The sequence below is a fragment of the Schistocerca gregaria genome, chromosome 4, assembly GCF_023897955.1.
Source record: "Schistocerca gregaria isolate iqSchGreg1 chromosome 4, iqSchGreg1.2, whole genome shotgun sequence".
NCBI classification, from domain to species: Eukaryota; Metazoa; Arthropoda; class Insecta; order Orthoptera; family Acrididae; genus Schistocerca; species Schistocerca gregaria.
The window spans coordinates 718,158,351-718,182,407 of record NC_064923.1 but is presented as its reverse complement, the minus strand read 5'-3'; the positions used below and the strand labels follow the sequence as shown (position 1 = coordinate 718,182,407).

Genomic DNA, 24,057 nt, shown 5'->3' with positions numbered 1-24,057 from the left:
GCCTTGAACAAAAACAATTTTTTTTCTTTGCATCTGTTACCCCGACAGCTTTCGCTGAAGTTTAAGCATGACCAGTGAGCTTTTATTATGTTTCGTCAAACAGCAGGAAAAATACTCTTCACTACTTGTATACATACAAATTCAAATTCTTGAGTAAGTCTTTAAACAACGAAAAACCCAGGATGGAAAGAAAATTTTTAAAAATTTAAAACGCAATGTGTATATACACTCCTGGAAATTGAAATAAGAACACCGTGAATTCATTGTCCCAGGAAGGGGAAACTTTATTGACACATTCCTGGGGTCAGATGCATCACATGATCACACTGACAGAACCACAGGCACATAGACACAGGCAACAGAGCATGCACAATGTCGGCACTAGTACAGTGTATATCCACCTTTCGCAGCAATGCAGGCTGCTATTCTCCCATGGAGACGATCGTAGAGATGCTGGATGTAGTCCTGTGGAACGGCTTGCCATGCCATTTCCACCTGGCGCCTCAGTTGGACCAGCGTTTGTGCTGGACGTGCAGACCGCGTGAGACGACGCTTCATCCAGTCCCAAACATGCTAAATGGAGGACAGATCCGGAGATCTCGCTGGCCAGGGTAGTTGACTTACACCTTCTAGAGCACGTTGGGTGGCACGGGATACATGCGGACGTGCATTGTCCTGTTGGAACAGCAAGTTCCCTTGCCGGTCTAGGAATGGTAAAACGATGGGTTCGATGACGGTTTGGATGTACCGTGCACTATTCAGTGTCCCCTCGACGATCACCAGAGGTGTACGGCCAGTGTAGGAGATCGCTCCCCACACCATGATGCCGGGTGTTGGCCCTGTGTGCCTCGGTCGTATGCAGTCCTGATTGTGGCGCTCACCTGCACGGCGCCAAACACGCATACGACCATCATTGGCACCAAGGCAGAAGCAACTCTCATCGCTGAAGACGACACGTCTCCATTCGTCCCTCCATTCACGCCTGTCGCGGGCTGCACGATGTTGGGGCGTGAGCGGAAGACGGCCTAACGGTGTGCGAGACCGTAGCCCAGCTTCATGGAGACGGTTGCGAATGGTCCTCGCCGATACCCCAGGAGCAACAGTGTCCCTAATTTGCTGGGAAGTGGCGGTGCGGTCCCCTACGGCACTGCGTAGGATCCTACGGTCTTGGCGTGCATCCGTGCGTCGCTGCGGTCCGGTCCCAGGCCGACGGGCACGTGCACCTTCCGCCGACCACTGGCGACAACATCGATGTACTGTGGAGACCTCACGCCCCACGTGTTGAGCAATTCGGCGGTACGTCCACCCGGCCTCCCGCATGCCCACTATACGCCCTCGCTCAAAGTCCGTCAACTGCACATACGATTCACGTCCACGCTGTCGCGGCATGCTACCAGTGTTAAAGACTGCGATGGAGTTCCGTATGCCACGGCAGGCAAACTGGCTGACACTGACGGCGGCGGTGCACAAATGCTGCGCAGCTAGCGCCATTCGACGGCCAACACCGCGGTTCCTGGTGTGTCCGCTGTGCCGTGCGTGTGATCATTGCTTGTACAGCCCTCTCGCAGTGTCCGGAGCAAGTATGGTGTGTCTGACACACCGGTGTCAATGTGTTCTTTTTTCCATTTCCAGGAGTGTATATGTTGCCATCACGTGCTGTGGTACATGCTGTATTCTGTTTTGTATTTCTGTTATCTTCCTTTCACTTTCCATCGTCTGCAGCCATATAGAATTTAATGTAGAAAAATGTTTACCTCGAAACTTTACGACTGACATTGTTGTGGTTACGTTTTTCTGCTGCAAGTTCTATATGGTTGCAGATGACAGACTGTGGAAGGAAAACGACTTGATGTTTTTTTAGGAAAACCACAGCATGTGGTAGCATGGTATAAAAAAAAGCATTGTTTTTCACATTTGTAAAAACTTTCTTGTAAACTCGAATTTATAGGTGTACAAGTAGTGAAGAGCATTTTTCCTGTTGTTTTATAGAAAGAAAGTAAAAGCACACTGATGTTATGAAAGTTCAGCGAAATATGTTTGGGTAATAGAAGAAAGAAAAAAAATTTGTGCAAGGCAGGCACCTGTAAATTTATTCGTAATGAAATTTTCCTTCTAAGGCGGACTGTGCTCTAAATGAAACTTGCTGGCCGGACCCAGACTCGGAATTCGGGACCTTTGCCTTTCGCGGGCAAATCAGTAGAGCACTTGCCTGCGTAAGACAAAGGTCCCGAGTTCCAAGTCTCGATCCGTGACACAGTTTTAATCGACCAGAAAGTTTCATATTTATTCATCTTTTCGTCTCGATCACTTCAGCCGCTACTGAGGCTACGGCCTCAGTGCAGCGTGGCGGGGAGCTCGCAGAACGCTCGACGACGTCATAACGCGAGCCGACGCTGTAGTGTCCGGAGTAGCAGTTCCCTGTCCAGCGGTGTCAGTTATAGCATTCTGCAGAGACCAAAAAACAAAGAGTCGGACGCATTGCTATCCGATTTGATACTGGAAGGACATACATTTATGAAAGTCCATGTCTTCGTTGTAAGGAGAGGTCCAATTATTCTAGTGAAACGGAGAGAATTGGTTGATTGGTTGAAGGAACTATCCCTGCATTTGCCTGAAGCGATTTAGGGAAATCGTGGAAAACCTAAATGAGGATGGCTGGGCGAGGATCTTGAACTGTTGTTCTCCAGAAAGCGAGTCCAGTGTCAGAGAGAACCGTTTGAAGAGTTTCATACATTTTGTGAGAGTTTACAATCAGTAACTAATAGTGACTTAAGCGTCTCTTTTTTCTAATTTTATTTTAAACGAAAATAATGTTACACAATTTAAACAATTGCATCTGAAGTCACTAGTGGCAAGAAATATGCGAGGCATGTTAGCGAATTTTGTCAGAACAGAATTACGCTATAAAAATAATTAATTACCGTCAGTATTAAGCTTCATTGCTGTTTGACTCTATAGGTCTTTCTTCCAGTCGGCCTACTTTGGCACCGAGAATGGCTAGATTGCCATTTTTCTGGCCCTTGTCGTTCCGCTGTGGTAATTTCTTCAGAGGACACGGCTCTCCGCTCGCTGCACGCTCGAGAAAAACTGGTTTGCGTTGCACGCGCACGCTCTGCTCGACGCCGATGCTGCCAACTGCGCGCGTCTTCGGAAGTGCTCGCAGTCAGGTCACTCCTGTATCGTCAAATAGGTTTTGTGTTGCACGCTGCGGGGGAAGCAGCGTCGGACGCTGTCCGCTCCGCTCCAACATTCAGCCGAGCACGCCCGCTGCGGCTCTCGGCCACCTGTACGCCTCGCTCGCCCGGTCGGCCAGTGCCTCTCTGGTAATGCGACTCTGTGTGTGCGCAGCGCTGACGTCCGACGAGAGCAGCTGTGAGGACGGCGCGGCCGGCGGCTCGACGCCCAGCAGCTCGCCGTCGGCGTCGCGACCCGGCACGTCGGCGTCCACGGCGTCGGTGGGCTCGTCGTGCGACGGCGGCCGCGCCGGCCTGGGCGGCCTCTTCGGCTCCGCGGGCGCCGCCGAGCACCACCGGCGCTCCTTCTACATCCACCTGGCGCAGCGCGCCGGCGGCCGCGCTGCCGGCTCTGGCTCCGCCACTGCGGGCGCCGGCGGAGGCGGAGGCGGCGGGGGTGGCGCGGCCGGCCAGGGCGCCGAGCAGACGACGTACGAGCTGGTTCACTTCCTCGGCTACCTGCAGGTCCCGCGGTCACACGAGCCGCCGCCCGCCACGCACCGCCCGCGCCGACACCGCGGTAAGTGTCGACTGAAACGCTAAATTACTCGGAAAGAAAGATTAAAACTCCGTGCTCGGTCGAGACGCGAACCCGGAACCTCGTGCGATATTCAAGGCGGAAGTAAAGCTGTGAGGGCGGTTCACGAGTAGTGAGTGGCTAGCGCACTGCCCCTGAAAGTCGGAGGTCCCGGGTTCGAATCCCGGATCTTGCTCTACCGGGCTATTTCGTAATAGCACACACACTGCTGCAGAGTGAAAGAATCCTTCCAGAAACGATTCCCGAGGCTGTGGCCGAGCCGTTTCTCTGCGACGTCCTTTCGTCGCGGTGTGCAAGCCCCGCGACATACGCCTACATCGTGCGTACAAGTTTCGTGAAGTTTAGTGGAGAGATACACGTAAAGCGTCGAGGGCTGCTCGGCAGTGACACCTGGATAGCTCTGTCACGATTTGCAGTAGTGAGGTACAGTTTGACACAACTCTTTATTTACAAGTAACAGCATATATAACAAAAACAGTTTACGGAATTTGGTGGCTTAGGAAAAAGTACTGCCATATCACAAATATAAATATCTCGAGTACATCGGTTCCCGACATCCTCCCCACCGTGCTCAATTTCCAAGAGGGGGACCATCTGAACGGGACCCGCTACCTGTCGACCTTTTCTCACCGTTCTCCCCACCGAGACGTCTGTCGTGCTGTGAACTTCTGTGCAATTTCGTTGTCGGCAAGGAAATGGTGGGTCTCTGAGATTGACGGTGAGAAGTCTCCCGAAGCGATGTGACTTGCTGACGAATATCGGATGTCATCACTCACCAGTGAGGTCTGAAAATTGTAATGTTCCTCCCGGAGCGAGAGTCCGTCTTCGACGGACGGGTGAACATATCCGACTTGTTTGAATTTCCTACGTGAAGTGTTGGCGTCGGACTGTTTTGATCCAGGAAGTGTGTGTGTTTGCAGGTTCGAATGCTGTCGACACTTTACGAGTTTATCTTTGTGACGAATCTTGTGAACCGATTGCAGGATTTGGCCACGTGAACGAATAAGACTAAGGCAGGAACTGAATTTGGAAATGTCTATGAGGCTGGGTGGTATAGTAAGTGCCATCACATGTCTTACGTTCCTTCTCACTTCTGAGAGGTCACGCCACGTGTCCGGAGTATCAGGTGACCGACATTTTTCTACGTGTGCGAGCCTCAGAGGGCCTTTCCACCGAATGTGTGCAAATTGCATTTGAATGCACTGCAGTCCCTATGTTAAGTGATCTGTGGCTTATCATGTCCAGGACATGTTCCCACTAACTTGGTGACGTACTTGTATAAATTTCTGTCATTTTGTTACAGATGAAAGTATCCTATCGATTAGCATTGCTCCGTATCCAGCCTAAAGTAACTGTAATATCTGTCCACAACACTGAGTGAGTAATTTCGTACCCTGTAACTGCACACAAATATCATAGTAACTGTGCTCTTACAAGTGCATCTTGAAGTTCGAGATGTGGGAGTGTTATCTTTTTGACGAGTGCAAGTCTGTTATTTCTTCAGGTCAAGTGAGTCATTGTGCAGCCATGTAATATACTGCGGAGGTACAGAGCTGCCTAGTATGCTTGTTCCAAAACATCACAGAATATTTAAATCTGAACATCTGGATTGTAGTATTTGACATCCATTGTGGGATACAAATGTGAGGCAGAGAATGTAAAGTGGACACTCAAGTATTCCGCCGTGTCACCATATTGTTGGGTAGCAATTCATTCCAGTCAAATCCCATACACCACATTCCTTGGAACGCTAATTTTGTCATGATTGACACAGTAGAGAATAGTCCTAGTGGGTCATAAAATTTAACTACAGTCTGTGCTAGTTTCCTTCCGGCTGTGGATTCATCAGGTAATTTTCCTGTGACATCATGTGTGTTAATGTAGAATCTCTCCATTGCCGAATTCCATTATACACATAAAACTTGAGTATCTGTAGTAAATTCTTGTCCTTCGGTTCTCCATATCTTGTGTAACTGGTATGAAGTAGTACCTCATTTCGCTAATTGGAAGTTCAATAATTTCATGAGGGCAGTTAGTTCATAATACACAGTGATAGCTACATTGTCATTACCTGTGCCAAAAATGAAGTCATCCATGAAGAAAATGGTTTCCTAGTGTCTGTGTGGTGATGTGAAATACAGCCTTATGTCTAAAAGTGTGTTCTTTCAGCATTGCCAAAAGCAAAAATGGACTGCATGTCAGGCTGAATGGAGGTCTAGGGAACAATGTCATTACTTCATTTGTGGCATGGTATTTTTTCATAACTATGTTATGCCACAGAAGTCTTGTCAAATCCTTAATGTCTTTGTGGTGCACAAGTTCCAGAAGTGCTTGCTTGATGTTACTGATAATACCCAAGGGATGTAATCAGAAATCGTAATAGACAACAGGTATTTCTGGCTGAAGATTTTGTCCTGCCTCTGAAGTATTGAGAGACAGAGAGTGTGTTGATCTAGTGAGAATATGCATCAAAAATGATCCTTCACTTTATGTTAACAAGTTTATTCTTGTTATCTCCCTCCATGAACCATGGACCTTGCCGTTGGTGGGGAGGTTTGCGTGCCTCAGCGATACAGATAGCCGTACCGTAGGTACAACCACAACGGAGAGGTATCTGTTGAGAGGCCAGACAAACGTGTAGTTCCTGAAGAGGGACAGCAGCCTTTCAGTAGTTGCAGGGGCAACAGTCTGGATGATTGACTGATCTGGCCTTGAAACAATAACCAAAACGGCCTTGCTGTGCTGGTACTGCGAACAGCTGAAAGCAAGGGGAAACTACGGCCGTAATTTTTCCTGAGGGCATGCAGCTTTACTGTATGGTCATATGATGATGGTGTCCTCTCGGGTAAAATATTCTGGAGGTAAAATAGTCCCCCATTCGGATCGCTGGGCAGGGGCTACTCAAGAGGATGTCGTTATCAGGAGAAAGAAAACTGGCGTTCTACGGATCAAAGCGTGGAATGTCAGATCACTTAATCGGGCAGGTAAGTTAGAAAATTTAAAAAGGGAAATGGATAGGTTAAAGTTAGATATAGTGGGAATTAGTGAAGTTCGGTGGCAGGAGGAACAAGACTTCTGGTCAGGTGACTACAGGGTTATAAACACAAAATCAAATAGGGGAAATGCAGGAGTAGGTTTAATAATGAATAGGAAAATAGGAATGCGGGTAAGCTACTACAAACAGCATAGTGAACACATTATTGTGGCCAAGATAGATACGAAGCCCACACCTACTGCAGTAGTACAAGTTTATATGCCAACTATCTCTGCAGATGACGAAGAAATTGAAGAAATGTATGATGAAATAAAAGAAATTATTCAGATAGTGAAGGGAGACGAAAATTTAATAGTCATGGGTGACTGGAATTCGGCAGTAGGAAAAGGGAGAGAAGGAAACGTAGTAGGTGAATATGGATTGGGGCTAAGAAATGAAAGAGGAAGCTGCCTGGTAGAATTTTGCAGAGAGCACAACTTAGTCATAGCTAACACTTGGTTTAAGAATCATGAAAGAAGGTTGTATACATGGAAGAACCCTGGAGATACTAAAAGGTATCAGATAGATTATATAATGGTAAGACAGAGATTTAGGAACCAGGTTTTAAATTGTAAGACATTTCCAGGGGCAGATGTGGACTCTGACCACACTCTATTGGTTATGACCTGTAGATTAAAACTGAAGTAACTGCAAAAAGGTGGGAATTTAAGGAGATGGGACCTGGATGAACTGAAAGAACCAGAGGTTGTACAGAGTTTCAGGGAGAGCATAAGGGAATAATTGTCAGGAATGGGGGAAAGAAATACAGTAGAAGAAGAATGGGTAGGTTTGAGGGATGAAGTAGTGAAGGCAGCAGAGGATCAAGTAGGTAAAAAGACGAGGGCTAGTAGAAATCCTTGGGTAACAGAAGAAATATTGAATTTAATTGATGAAAGGAGAAAATATAAAAATGCAGTAAATGAAGCAGGCAAACAGGAATACAAACGTCTCAAAAATGAGATCGACAGGAAGTGCAAAATGGCTAAGCAGGGATGGCTAGAGGACAAATGTAAGGATGTGGAGGCTTATCTCACTAGGGGTAAGATAGATACTGTCTACAGGAAAATTAGAGAGACCTTTGGAGATAAGAGAACCACTTGTATGAACGTCAACAGCTCAGATGGAAACCCAGTTCTAACCAAAGAAGGGAAAGCAGAAAGGTGGAAGGAGTATATAGAGGGTCTATACAAGGGCGATGTACTTGAGGACAATATTATGGAAATGGAAGAGGATGTAGATGAAGATGAAATGGGAGATATGATACTGCGTGAAGAGTTTGACAGATCACTGAAAGACCTGAGTCGAAACAAGGCCCCCGGAGTAGACAACATTCCATTGGAACTACTGACGGCCTTGGGAGAGCTAGTCCTGAGAAAACTCTACCATCTGGTGAGCAAGATGTATGAAACAGGCGAAATGCCCTCAGACTTCAAGAAGAATATAATAATTCCAATCCCAAAGAAAGCAGGTGTTGACAGAAGTGAAAATTACCGAACAATCAGTTCAATAAGCCATAGCTGCAAAATACTAACATGAATTCTTTACAGACGAACGGAAAAACTAGTAGAAGCCGACCTTGGGGAAGATTAAGTTTTGATTCCATAGAAATACTGGAATACGTGAGGCAATACTGACCCTACGACTTATCTTAGAATAAAGATTAAGGAAAGGCAAGCCTACGTTTATAGCATTTGTAGACTTAGAGAAAGCTTTTGACAATGTTGACTGGTATACTTTCTTTGAAATTCTAAAAGTGGCAGGGGTAAAATACAGGGAGCGAAAGACTATTTACAATTTGTACAGAAACCAGATGGCAGTTATAAGAGTCGAGGGACATGAAAGGGAAGCAGTGGTTGGGAAAGGAGTAAGACAGGGTTGTAGCCTCTTCCTGATGTTACTCCATCTGTATATTGAGCAAGCAATAAAGGAAACAAAATAAAATTTTGGAGTAGGAATTAAAATCCATGGAGAAGAAATTAAAACTTTGTGGTTCGCCGATGACATTGTAATTCTGTCAGAGACAGCAAAGGACTTGGAAGAGCAATTGAACGGAATGGACAGTGTCTTGAAAGGAGGTTATAATATGAACATCAACAAAAGCAAAACGAGGATAATGGAATGTAGTCGAATTAAGTCGGGTGATGCTGAGGGAATTAGATTAGGAAGTGAGACACTTAATGTAGTAAAGGAGTTTTGCTATTTGGGGAGCAAAATAACTGATGATGGTCGAAGTAGAGAGGATATAAAATTTAGACTGGCAATGGCAAGGAAAGCGTTTCTGAAGAAGAGAAATTTGTTAACATAGGGTATAGATTTAAAGTCAGGAAGTCATTTCTGATAGTATTTGTATGGAGTGTAGCCAGGTATGGAAATGAACCATGGACGATAAATAGTTTGGACAAGAAGAGAATAGAAGCTTTCGAAATGTGGTGCTACAGAAGAATGCTGAAGATTAGATGGATAGATCACATAACTAATGAGGAAGTACTGAATAGGATTGGGGAGAAGAGAAGTTTGTGGCACAACTTGACTAGAAGAAGGGATTGGTTGGTAGGACATGTTCTGAGGCATCAAGGGATCACAAATTTAGCATTGGAGGGCAGTGAGATGGGTAAAAATCATAGAGGGAGACCAAGAGATGAATACAGTTAGCAGATTCAGAAGGATGTAGGTTGCAGTAAGTACTGGGAGATGAAGAAGCTTGCACGGGATAGAGGAGCATGGAGAGCTGCAGCAAACCAGTCTCAGGACTGAAGACCAAAACAACAACAACATTCTTATTATCTGCTTGGTGAAGAAGGGAAAGCATGGTGGTTCTTGGTTCTTCAGGAGGAGCGAGTTCTCCTGGTTCTTTGTAATCTAGTCCTTTGGGGAATTGTGCCAAGACATCTTCTATGTGTATGAGTTCTGCTTTCTGTGTACTTTTAGTTAATACAATAGAGAACAGTATTTTGTTTCTTAGTTAGACAAAGGGTGCTTCAAGGATCATGTTCAAGTTAAGATGCCTGAAATTGTTGAGGGAGGACAGAATCTTTATTGGTCTTAACTGTATCATGATTTGCAGTTACGGCTGGTGTCTCTGATTCCCACAGTGGTTTCAGTTGGTCGTCTGTGGGCATGGAGCCTGGAGTACGAAGTTAACAACAACTAAATTCACACATTGATAGATCTGCTCCCACTGAGGATCCAACTGAATATGATAGGAAACATAACAATGGATTTAAAAAATGTGGATCAGTAAACAGCAGATGATGGTCTTCCAGTAATTATCTGCCAGCTGTTGTCAGTTTTCTTGACCGGAGCTGCTACTTTTCAGTCAAGTAGCTCCTCAGTTTTCCCAGAAGGGCTGAGTGCATCCTGCTTGCCAATAGCACTTGGCAGACCCATATGGTCACCCATCCAAATGCTAGACAAGCCAGACAGTGCTTAACTTAAGTCATCTGATGGGAACCAGTGGTACCACTGCAGCAAGGCTGCTCGCTCCAGTAATGATAACTACCAAATAAAAGCTTTACGGGCATATCTTCTTGGGAATCTTTCTGTGGATCAGCTAATTGCAGAGTGTGCATATGTGCTATAGTCATCTTGAGGTTTGAAGCAGAGGTAACTTTCATATCTTCTGTTCTTAGTCCTAGAATTAGTCCACACTCATCTGATTTCAAAACTGACTGTGCTACACCATTGTGAGGAGCTGGTACGAGATTTGTATGTGCAAACACTAAGTTGTCATTTATCAAAGGCAGGCAGTTTCAGATCTTCTGTTAATGACTTCGCTCTGCAGGGTGCGGGGTGAGAAGGAAAGTCTTTCCTTCTTATTCTGTCCAGTAAGTCCCATTAACTGGGGTTCAGGACAACTTTTCCGTAACTCTCCCCATTTCCTAAATCTCACCAGCCTTTTCTCTTCAGCCCTCTTCCTGTCCCTTCAACCCTTCTGCCAGAAGCAGACGCCACTGACTCTGAAACATTGTATATTTCCATATCTTTATATTAGTTTTCTCCAGCCACTGCTTAGTTAGTAGACTCAAACATTGATTATTTTAATTGATAAACACTGGAAAGAGTTGCTTGGTTTTTGCCGTGTGAACTTTCTCAGCAGATTTCCATATCCCATAATTAACTTTCGTTTCCTTTTTCTTTAAAAGTTTATTAAGCCATAAACAAATAAAAAAGAGGAGCAGAAAAGAATGTTTTGATCGAACTTTGTCCATATTTATTGCCTTAATTAATCTAGAGGACTATATGACACAGCAGAGTACTGTTGACATTTCACATATGATCTTACTGTAGAATTTTATGCCTTGTTTATCCTTTTTAACTTGTCATAAAATATTTGATGACAAGTATTTCATTAATATTTTAAATGGGAATTTAAATGTTTCAGACACAGTTCCAAGTAGCAACAGTGATAATGTCCTGGTTGCTGTCGTCCAACTGTTTCGGGAGAAAAAAGTCATGGAGTTATCTCTCCTGGAGGCAACACTGGATGAGTACCAAACGAGGCATCTAAAAGATGGCAGTATTGTGTATTCAGATCACAGGTACTACTCAGTTTTGTGTAGTTTTCATCTACTTCTGTTTGTTGTAGTTGCTAGGAATATACACATAGCATTTCATGTACAGAGATTGTTAATAGAGACTGACTCACAAAGACTCCTTTGTTCATTCCCACCTTTAGTATTTTGGGAAATTTTTCTTTGTTACTGTTATATTGAGGATTACATTGTTGAAAATAACATTACACTTGCTTGACATGTCAGTAGGTTAGAAACAGTCTAACAGTTCTCTTCCAAAAAACAAACTAAAACTGTTCCTTTTTGTGTATAATGTCCAGTAAGAGAGTATTACATTAGTCTAAATGCATTTGACTTGAAATGAACTTTTATTTTAAAACACAAGTCTGACTTATTTTCAGTTTGTGGAACTATCTCAGAAAAAGTCCTTAATTACAGTAGACAATGAATGTAATGTGGCACAGAATGTAGTTAGTACATAAGAGCACTTAGTCTAGATGGACTTGCTGTTGAAAAGATATTTCAATATGGTGCATTTTTTTGTTTCAGAATATCTGTTGTGGCCGGATATCTGGCAGATGAGGTTCACGGTCATAATGCATTCACGTTTATGCATCAGGATGACATGGCATACGCCTTAATAGCCCTTCAGCAGAGTAAGCTAGTTTGATTTCATATAATTTTAATGAATCATTGATGCCTCTAGAGAATTGGGAGGAAGGTGTTACAAAGATGTTGAATGTTTTTCTCTGTTCACATTCTGAAAGTGGAAAGAGGGTGGGGAAAATACATCACTATGTGTTTCACAATATCAACTTCAAGCAGCAATAAAGAATCTAATACGCAGCTTTTACTTGTCTGCTTTAAATGAAGTATTAATGTATTTAATCCAGTAAGATGTTGACACCTGACATGAAAAAGTAGTTGTACACTTGGAACAAAATAGCCAGTTAGATTTTACAAGGTATAGAATGAATAAGATGTGCAGCTCCAGCATTACTGCTCCAGCTACTACTACTACTACTATTCTAACACTAATAATTTTCATTTGGGGGTGTACGGGAATAATTTTACTTTGGAGAACAGTATACTATCACTCAAAAAAGAAAGGAGGATTTGTAACGTTTCAAGTTTTGTCTTAGAAGTCACTAGATAAGTATCAATGCTTATCTGTTTAAAATGATCATTTGAGATTATTTATGTTGGGCCACCATTCATAACCTATGGTTTGTCTCCATTGTATTGTGCAGACTTCGGATGGAGTTGAAAAGTACCAGTTGCAGGTTTAGAGTGGAAAGAGTATCTGCAGATGTATCAGTATATGAATCCAAAATTGCTGCTAGATTCTTCTTGGTGTGAAACTTGCACATAAAATAAAAGCTATGGGAATCCACCTTAATATGATTGACACAATACACATTAATACTCTTTCACTTGAATGTGTTAGTGTTCATTTACAAAGAAAAAGCGTTTTTACTTGGGAATATTGTGTGATCAACATTATTTTCCAAATATTTACGAGTAGTCCTTTTTAGCAGAATTACACTAGTCTTGCAACAATCTCATTTAGCCCAATTCGGAGATACAAAGGATATACCTGCCCCTTGCTCTGTTGACTACAATAATTGCGATAATAAAAAAAATTACCAAACTTTGTGAACTACTGACATTACATGTGTTTGCACAATAAAAAACATATTGGTATGAGCTAGTGCAGTAACAGTAATCAAAGTTTATTATGTCTACTTTACTTTGTGCTTGTTGAAATTGTTATTTTACTGTTTGTCTAGATGGTAGGTTGTCCGTACTGTGAGACACAGTTGGGTTATTAATTGGAAATATGTATTTTGAAATAATACTGTGATACATATTACATTCTTCACATTAACTTTTTAATGAACATGTCTCCCACAATAGCTTTACAACGCCTCATTTCACAGACTAAACATTCTGGCTCTATAGAGCAACCACAACAGACTAACTCCGTATTACATGTTGCTCTGTAACTGCACAACAGACTGACTCCAATTACTTGTTGGGAATTACAAAGATATACGAAGTTCACGTATGTAAGGAGATACAATCAATGTTTCTTAACCAAAGAGGTACAGTCAATTAACATTCATCATCATCACCATCATCATCATCATTGTCATTTAAGACTGATTATGCCTTTCATCATTCAGTCTGGAGCATAGCCCCCCCTTATAAAATTCCTCCATGATCCCCTATTCAATGCTAACATTGGTGCCTCTTCTGATGTTAAGCCTATTACTTCAAAATCATTCTTAACTGAATCCAGGTACCTTCTCCTTGGTCTACCCCGACTCCTCCTACCCTCTACTGCTGAACCCATGAGTCTCTTGGGTAACCGTGTTTCTCCCATGCGTGTAACATGACCCCACCATCTAAGCCTGTTCGCCCTGACTACTACATCTATAGAGTTCATTCCCAGTTTTTCTTTGATTTCCTCATTGTGGACACCCTCCTGCCATTGTTCCCATCTACTAGTACCTGCAGTCATCCTAGCTACCTTCATATCTGTAACCTCAACCTTATGGAGAAGGTAACGTGAATCCACCCAGCTTTCGCTCTCATACAACAAAGTTGGTTGAAAGATTGAACGGTGCACAGATAACTTAGTCTTGGTACTGACTTCCTTCTTGCAGAAGAGAGTAGATCGTAGCTGAGCGGTCACTGCATTAGCTTTGCTACACCTCGCTTCCAGTTCTTTCACTATGTTGCCATCCCGTGAGAATATGCATCCTAAGTACCTGAAACCGTCCACCTGTTCTCACTATGTTCACCCTATTTGGCACTCAATCCGTTTATATTTCTTTCCCACTGACATTACTTTTGTTTTGGAGATGCTAATCTTCATACCATAGTCCTTACATTTCTGATCTAGCTCTGAAATATTACTTTGCAAACTTTCAGTCGAATCTGCCATCACAACTAAGTCATCCGCATAAGCAAGACTGCTTATTTTGTGTTCACATATCGTAATCTCACCCAGCCAGTCAATTGTTTTCAACATATGATCCATAAATAATATGAACAACAGTGGAGACAGGTTGCAGCCTTGTCTTACCCCTGAAACTACTCTGAACCATGAACCCAATTTACCGTCAACTCTAACTGCTGCCTGACTATCCATGTAAAGACCTTTAATTGCTAGCAAACGTTTGCCTCCTATTCCATAATCTCGTAGGACAGACAATAACTTCCTCCTAGATCTATAAAGCATAGATACAATTCCCTGTTCCACTCATAACACTTCTCCATTATTTGCCGTAAGCTAAAAATCTAGTCCTGACAACCTCTAAGAGGCCTAAACCCACTCTGATTTTCATCCAATTGGTCCTCAACTAATACTCGCACTTTCCTTTCAACAATATCTGAGAAGATTTTACCCACAACACTGATCAAAGAGATACCTCTGTAGTTGTTACAATCTTTTCTGTTTCCATGTTTAAAGATTGGTGTGATTACTGCTTTTGTCCAGTCTGTTGGAACCTGTCCTGACTCCCAGGCCATTTCACTTATCCTGTGTAGCCATTTAAGACCTGACATTCCACTGTATTTGATGAGTTCCGACTTAATTTCATCCACGCCAGCTGCTTTATTGCACTGCAATCTATTGACCATTTTCTCCACTTCCTCAAATGTGATCCTATTTCCATCATCATTCCTATCCCATTCTACCTCGAAATCTGAAACATTGCTGATCGTATTTTTACCTACATTGAGCAACTCTTCAAAATATTCCCTCAATCTGCCCAAGGCATCCACAGGATTCACCAGCAGTTTTCCTGACCTGTCCAAAATACTTGTCATTTCCTTCTTACCTCCCTTTCGAAGACTGCTAATTACACTCCAGAATGGTTTTCCAGCAGCTTGATCCATAGTCTCCAACTTGTTTCCAAAGTCATCTTGGATGCTGCAATCATCTGTTTGGCTTTGTTTCTTTCTTCAACATAACTTTCTTTGTCTACCTGAGTTCTAGTATGTAGCCATTTTTGATACACCTTCTTTTTCCTTTTACAGGCTGTCTTGATTGTGTCATTCCACCAAGCTGTATGCTTCATCCTACTTTTACACACTACTGTTCCAAGACATTCTTTAGCCACTTCTAGTGCTGTGTCCTTGTACCTTGTCCATTCCTTTTCCAATTACTGTAATTGACTACATTCAACTAACTGGTACCTTTCTGAGATCGCTGTTATGTACTTGTGCCTGATTTCCTTATCCTGAAGTTTCTCCACTCTTATCCTCCTACATATGGGCCTGACCTCCTGCACTTTCTGCCTCTGAATCCCAATTTCACTGCAGATTAAATAATGATCAGTGTCATCAAATAATTCTGTGAATACACGTGTGTCCCTCACAGCCTTCCTGAGTTCCTGATCTGTTATTATATAGTCAATGACAGATCTGATTCCCCTGCCTTCCCAAGTATATCGGTGAATGTTCTTATGTTTAAAAAAGGATTTTGTGATTACTAAGCCCATACTGGCACAGAAATCCAAGAGTTGTTTCCCGTTCCTGTTGGCCTCCATATCCTCTCCAAATTTACCCATAACCTTTTCATACCCTTCTGTTCGGTTTCCAATCCTGGCATTAAAATCACCCATGAGCAGAACACTGTCCTTGTCTTTTACTCTAACAACTACATCACTGAGTGCCTCATAAAAACTATCCATCTTATCTTGATCTGTCCCTTCATAATGTGAATATACTGACACAATCCTAATTTTCTTGCTAGACACTGTCAAATCTATCCACATCAGTTGTTCGTTTACATACCTTAGTGCAACTACACTGGGTTCCATTTCTTTCCTGATGTAAAGTCCTACACCCCACTGGGCTATTCCTGCTTTGGCTCCTGACAGGTAGACTTTGTATTCTCCCACTTCCTCTTCTTTCTCACTCCTTACCCGAATGTCACTAACAGCTAAAACGTCCAGCCCCGTCTTACTTGCAGCCTTTGCCAGCTCTACCTTCTTCCCAGAGTAGCCCCCATTGATATTAATAGCTCTCCATCTCATTACCATTTGTTTGCCAAGTCGTATCTTAGGAGTCCCTGGTTTGTCAGTTAGAGGTCACCTCCAGAGGTCCGAGGCATTTTGCTCTGATTGTTGGCAGCATCATATTTAAAGTATCGGGGAAGCAGGTTGCTAGCCTTACTTGCCCCGAGTCCCATTGATTTTTACCCCTAACGGTTGAGGGACTAACCGGTGGATTTGGTAGTCTTTGCTGTATGAACACAGAGGTGACCACGATTCAGAATATGTCCGAGATGCCCTGCCTTATTCAAAGTAACTGGTACCCCGACTGTCAGGACCACTTCCTTGGCAACTCGTATGTTGCCCGTGGTTCATGAGCTAGGACATGACTACAAGAACCCACACCATGAACAATTAACATTTCATAAACAAAAGCATTTTTATATCAATTTATTTTCTTGACTAATTATAGAAAACAATAATTATGATTGTAATACTGAATTTTAATATTTGTAATTTTAAATTATAGTGTACCAGCTACTTCGATACTTCATGAAAAAAGAGGTGTATTGAACAGTTTCATTACAAGATATAACATTATTTCTGCTGTATGGCTTTGTGTGCCAGTTGACTGCGTTAGCAAACTTTCTTATCAGGAACGTGGTTATAGAATATGGTTGTGCTTTCAATCACTGACTATGTGCGGATGTTGACATCTAAGTGGATCTCGAAGTTAATGTGACAGTGTCAGCAGACTTTCCACTATTATTGTATCACCTTGTATGACTTCATAATTAAAGCCATCAGGTACCTGATTGTGTCTTGCAGTGTTAATGGAAACTTTATTCACATGACTCTGTGTTTTCAGATTTACAATCGTATCATGAAAATTAGCAAGATTTCTAATTTTTGACAGTGATGATCAGACGTCAAACCCCCCCCCCCCCCCCCCCCCTCTCTCTCTCACACACTCACTCACTCACTCACTCACTCACCAAGTTACTAGTGTGATCTCCCCATGTGCATATAGTCAAGTCATTTGATATACTAGTTAAGTGTTACTCTCCATGCAGTTACGAACAAAGTTATTATGTGTCATACCTGTATTTTCAAACGAAGTCCAAATGGGCTGCCAGTACATATTATGCGATTGTGAACAGCAACATTTTTCAGCTAGACAAAAACTTAAATTTAAAAGCTGAAAATTACATAAGTAAGTTCATTAACATGCCAAATATGGCTCGTATGTCTTCTGCACACAGAGTACATGGAGTTCAACTGGAAACGCTGTTGCACTGTTATCACAACACTTTGAGAAAACATGAGATTTGGGTGGGGATTCCTATCTGGAGACATACTGCTAGCTTCAGTGACTAGTGAATGTGAAGTGGACTCTGCTGCAGAAGATGCTTACAGTCATAGCTAGTGATAGATAGTGAAACAATAGATACAAAAAAAAAAAAGACAGAAAAAGAAAAGCAGACTTTATTTTGTCCATCAATCCCCCCACACTGAAGCAAGTAAAGAACTGCACTACATCATGTCTGGCATGGTTTAAAATCGAATCAGTCTATGCATCCAAAGGACCTGCATGCAAAGCAACACTGCTCACTGCTCAGATTCCTTGTGCTTCATAAAATTCAACCTAGTGATTATGTGACACATCATCTTATTAAATTCATGGATAAGTCACAAGCAGTGGATGTCAACACAAATTGTGATGTATTGTCTATAATGCTGTTCTACAGTCTTCCAGATAGCTACAACAATTTTAGGTGTGCTATTAATCCCATGACAATCTACCATATTCAAGTCACTAAAAATAAAAATCCTGGAAGAACACAATATAACGAGTCAGAAAACAATAAAAGTGAAATTGCTGTGATGCTAAATTGGGTAACAGTTTTGTGAAAAAGCCAAAAAGTGCTGTAAGTGAAAGTGACAAATCAGAACAAAAACAAAAAAGGGAAAATCGGTCTACAGATGTAGCTTTTGTAACAGGAAAGGAGAGCTTTTTTTAAGAGAGAAGTAAGTGTGCTGGGTGCAAACAATATCATCAAAGCTTAGTGATGTTTTTCTGTGAATGACCTTGCTACAAAGTTTTGTGGCTCCAACATTTTTTGGTGCATAGATAGTTGTTGCACATCACATGTGTGCATTTTGAATATTTTCTTTTGCTGATGGCCAACATTCTATTCCAATACCTAAAAAGCATTCCAATCACTGGATATTGCTACTGCTTTATGTGATTGGTTAAAAATGTACTAATTACTATAGTCACTGTAAACTACTAACACACAGCCAGATAGGGCTTTGTATTCAATAGCCAGCTAGCACCTTCTAAGTGCCCCAGGGATTTCTAAGGAGATTATGTAATCATACTGTATATCGTACATGAAAATCTGTGTTCCGTAAACAGTTACTACATATTGTAAGATATGCTTTATTGTCTTTGACTGTTAAATGTTTTTTATGCATTTCTTAATTTCAGTGTTTGACAAGAATGAGCCGTTTGGCAGTTCCACTTACAGGCTCGTTACAAAAAATGGGCAATACATTTATATGAGAACAAGAGGCTATTTAGAGTTTGCACATGGATCAAAAGATGTGGAGACATTTTTGTGCATTAACACACTTCTGTCGTAAGTATTGTTTATTGAATTAAAATAATTACACAGACCTTCAAAATGTAGGTAATTGAAAGCCCATTTTCACTTTCAGTTGCAGATTTAAAACATAAAAATTACTTTTCTTGAACACTTATTAATAAATCAGTCACAATATACCAGGAAATTCAAATAAACTTATTCACTTCTTGAAGACAGAAAATAAATGTGAAAATACTTGCCTGCTTTTGCAAGTCTTTACGATTCCTCTTTTTCTCCTGGGAGTTTCTTTTGATACACCGTCTCCTGTGGACAATGTGTGGCTGATCACAGTGTAACATGTAACAGTAGTTAGAGTAGAAAGCATTTTTAAACTGTTAACTATATTTTGTTAAAGTCTTCACAAACAGTTTCATTAGCCTTCCCACAATGCGCTACACTCACGCGTGCATTCAGTTTTTTCCATACGATTCTGTGGGGCCCGCCATTATGGCATCCGATATAATTTGTGGGCTAGTTCTACACTGTAAGTCACTATTTTCCCATTGAATATTTTTCTGTTGCTCTGAAATACCAGGAATCACATTTCACACATTCTCAAGTCTCATAGCTGTTAGAAAGTTATGACCTGATGGATCACACTCCACAGTTGTAAGCAACAATTTCTTGCTAACAGTTTATAGTAACAGTATGAAGTTTACATCTAAGCAGCAAGAAAAATCTGTAGACGTGCTTTTTCACTAAAACAGTGATCAGTCATCTCATTACAAAACAGCATATTTACACTTCAAATAGTATCAAATTTATTATACAGCTTCACTTGCTCTATAACAGATGTTGTTATTTTCAACTACTGGATGTCACTTGAAAATGGATGTGACTGTCTGAAACAGCTATTTTGAACGATAGGGAAAGCATGTATAAGAAGGAAGTGAGACAGGGTTGTAAGTTATCCCCAATGTTATTCAAACTGTACATTGAACCAGCAGCAGAGGAATACAAAGAAAGATGTGGAGTAGGAATAATAAAAGGGATAATAAATAAAGACTTTGGGGTTTGCCGATGACATTGTAATTCTTTCAGAGACAGCAAAGTACTTGGAAGGGCAGTTGAACAGAATAGACAGAGTATAGAAAGGATGATATAATATGAATGTCAACAAAAGCAAAAAAAGGGTAATGGAATGTAGTTGAATTAAATCAGATGATGCTGAGGAAATTAAATTAGGAAATGATACATTTAAGGTAGTATATGAGTTTTGTATTTCGGCAACAAAATAACTGATGATGGCTGAAGCAGATGTAGATGCAATGGCAAGAAAAGAGTTTCCGAAGAAGAGAAATTTTTTTAACATTGAGTATAGATTTAAGTTTTAGGAAGTCTTAATTACATTGTTGTTGACAAGTTTAGCAAAATACATACATTTCTATCAGAGGCATGTCGATTGCTATTTACATTCTGCAGTACTCGTATTATTCCAAAGAGTTTCCAAAGCCAAAGGGTTTGCAAAACAAAACATCACTAAAATATATCATTATTTCATAAATTAATCCAGAAATGAATTTAATAATTAGTGTTAGATTGTGCAATTAATAATGTGAATTTTAAGTATGCCATAAATTTTGTAATTTCCAATATTTTTAAAAGAAGAGTAATTTTAACTGTTAGCACATATTGATTGTAACACATTAATATCTTTTTATACATTTTAGCCTGAATATAATACAATGTATACAAAATCATATGAATTCTTTTAATGAAACAACTGAGATAATTTAAACGTATGCAAGATTCAATATTATACATGGTAGCAGTTACCTTAATAAAAAACGGTAATTTTAGAGGATGATGATTCATTACAGCCTGGAATAGCAGTGTCTTGAAAGGAGGATATAAGATGAACACCAGTAAAAGCAAAATGAGGATATTGGAATGTGGTCGAATGAAGTCAGGTGATGCTGAGGAAATTAGATCAGGAAATGAGACACTTAAAGTAGTAGATGAGTTTTGTATTTGGGCAGCAAAATAACAGATGGTGGATGAAACAGAGAGGATATAAAATGTAGATTGGCAATAGCAAGAAGAGAGTTTCTGAAAAACAGAATTTTTTTAACATTGAGTATAAATTTAAGTCTTAGGAAGTCTTTTCTGAATATATTTCTATAGAATGTAGCCATACAAGGAAGTGTAACATGGGTAACACTCAGTTTATACAAGAAGAGAATAGGAGCTTTTGAAATATGGCGTTACAGAAGACTGCTGAAGATTAGATGGGTAGATCATGTAACTAATGAAGAGGTACTGAGTAGAATTGAGAACAAAGAATTTTGTGCCACAACCTGACTAGGAAAAGGGATCGGTTGGTAGGACATTCTGAGACATCAAGAGATCACCAGTTTAGTACTGGAGGGAAACGTGGGGGATACAAATTGTAGGAGGCCAAGGGGTGAATTCAGTAGGTAGATTCAGAAGGATGTAGGATGCAGTTGTTACTTGGAGATGAAGAGGCTTGCACAGGATGGAATAGCGTGGAGAGATGCCTCAAACCAGTCTTCCTACTGAAGACCACAGCAACATAACAGAAGGACATTGTTAGCAAAAATCTCAAAATATTCTTGACTGAATTACTACATATTTTTACACTATTCTTAAGGATGGGGAAATCAGAGTGTTGTAAAGAGCAAAGTCACAGTCATAATTTGGCAAGACAAAAGAAACGATTTGTTCTTTGAGCAGTATTTGGTTCAAATGGCTCTGAGCACTATGGGACTTAACATCTGTGGTCATCAGTCCCCTAGAACTTAGAACTACTTAAACCTAACTAACCTAAGGACATCCATGCCCGAGGCAGGATTCAAACCTGCAACCGCAGCAGTCGCGCGGTTCCGGACTGAGCACTTAGAACCGCGAGACTACCGCGGCCGGCGAGCAGTATTTGCATCCAATCATCGTGTATGGTGGAAACAAAAAGAGGTGATGAAATGACTAAACCTCAGTTGATATGTGAGTGTAACGATACAATAGGCAGCTCTGGCAGAGGTGATCACAAACTTTCTTGTTACTAGACAACTAGGAAACAGCAGAAGTCTTATTTGCTTTTACACCTTATTGATCAATCGCTGTTTACTGCATTTATTATATTGGTGACAGGGGGGAATTATTGTTGTTATTGTTATTATTATTATTATTATTATTATTATTATTATTATTAATAATAATAATAATAAAAATGTGGAAAGAAACAAGAATATGGTGCAAAGATTGTAGTGTGGGTGTATAGAACATTGCTCAGAAAAATTATCAGGAAATTTCTCCTGTTTCTAACACTGATTACGATTTTTGCTTTTCCTGTCAATTAAAAATTATTTCTAAATTCAGTTTTTAGCTTTCTTGTTATATTTATTTAGTACAATCTTATCTGATTATTGAATAAAATTGGTCCACAACTTTATAATGAAAAATCAGAAAATTTCCCTGGGTTGGAGGGTTAATGGCAGCTAATGTGGAATGGAGGCAAGAAAACTTTCTTCAGAAACAACCACACTATTTTGAATTATATTTTTGCTTTCAGTTTTGAAGTTATAGAATAAGACCAACTACAGCATGGAAAGGATAGACAGCGATTTGTCATGTAGTGGAGGCAGTGAATTTCAGACAGACATGATGAAAAACAGTGCTAGAAAAGTTCAAATTTTGGACAACATCCTTAATCAGAAGTAAAAAACACACATGCATTCACATAATCATAGTTTACATGCACATGGCTACTGTCATCTCTGGCCACTAAGACCTTACCTTCCAGTGGCAACAGTGGCCATGTGTGTGTGAGAACTGCACTTGTGTGAATGTGTGCATGTTTCTTCTTCGAGAATGCGATTTTTCACTTTGCAGTGGAATGTGTGCTGATATGAAACTTCCTGACAGATTAAAACTATGTGCTGGACCGAGACTCGAACTTGGGACCTTCATATCAGTGCACACTCTGGTGCAAAGTGAAAATATCATTCTGGAAACATCCCCCAGGCTGTGGCAAAGCATGTCTCCGCAATCCTTTCTTCTAGGAGTGCTAGTTCTGCAAGTTTCGTAGGAGAGCTTGTGTTAAGTTTGAAGGTAGGAGACGAGGTACTGGCGGAAGTAAAGCTTTGAGTGAGGACTGGACGTGAGTCGTGGTTGGGTAGCTCAGTTGATAGAGCACTTGTCCGCGAAAGGCAAAGGTCCTGAGTTTGAATCTTGGTCAAGCACACAGTTTTCTACTTCTGATTGAGGATGTAGTTCGAAAGCTGAACATTTCTAGCATTCTTTTTATTGTGTCTGCCTACAGCTCTGTGCCTCCACTATGTTGTTGTTATACTATCCTGGACTTTCTATTGATTGATCCTTAAGGTCATTCCGTTGTAATCCATTGTTAGCCTTTATCGAGGCTGACCCATTTCGTAAATCGCCGGAATGTTTTGTGCAGTCTCTCTGTTGACCAAAAAACGTGGAAATAACTTTCAAGTTACCCCTTACGGTCGAAAAGTGGTCACTGTATTTCAGTTTTTTTGGACAGATACTAAGTTTTCAAAGCATATCTTGAGATGCACAAACTTTCCCACAGGTAAAGGCATTGAAATTATCGTTATGGAGGAAAACTACAATGAGACTTCTTTATGATGAGCCATTGAGGAGTTTGCTTTCATTATGTCGCTCTTTATGTTAAATTATGGTACCCTAACAACGAGGAATGATACTGGAGTAAATTAGGTTATGCCCCATAGAAACACGTTGGATCAGCTCTTGTTCTCTCTTTCTAGAGCATAAAAAAGAGGTCTCGGGGATGTGTCCTTACCTTTCCATTATTCTAGAATCTAACAGTCGTAGTAAATCCTTAGGAAGACATAAACCTCATTCATTCAGCCTGCATGAATGTATCACTCTCGTTGCTATATGCAGTGTCATCAAAGTTCTCCTCAGAATCTGAACCATTGTTCTTTAAGATTTCAAGAGAATCTAATGTTTTTGTGGGTTAAGGTACCGCTAGATATGGTCCATTGAGGTATAGGACAGACACGGATAAAAAACAGCCCGAAGCTATACACATCAGACGTATTACTTGTTACAATAATTCTAAATTTCTCTTCAAATCATTG

The 24,057-nt window shown here is 41.1% G+C and overlaps 1 protein-coding gene across 14 annotated transcripts in view; it reads left to right on the top strand.

Annotated features, from left to right (window-relative positions):
* Positions 1-24,057, top strand: part of LOC126267043 (uncharacterized) — a 1,079,001-nt gene that overhangs the window by 979,507 nt on the left and 75,437 nt on the right. For all 14 annotated transcript variants that reach the window (XM_049971866.1, XM_049971859.1, XM_049971858.1 and 11 more), the window contains 4 exons: positions 3,349-3,753; positions 11,187-11,343; positions 11,866-11,972; positions 18,814-18,964. In XM_049971866.1, coding sequence (XP_049827823.1) covers positions 3,349-3,753; positions 11,187-11,343; positions 11,866-11,972; positions 18,814-18,964 — 820 coding nt within the window. The remainder of the gene's footprint in view (positions 1-3,348; positions 3,754-11,186; positions 11,344-11,865; positions 11,973-18,813; positions 18,965-24,057) is intronic.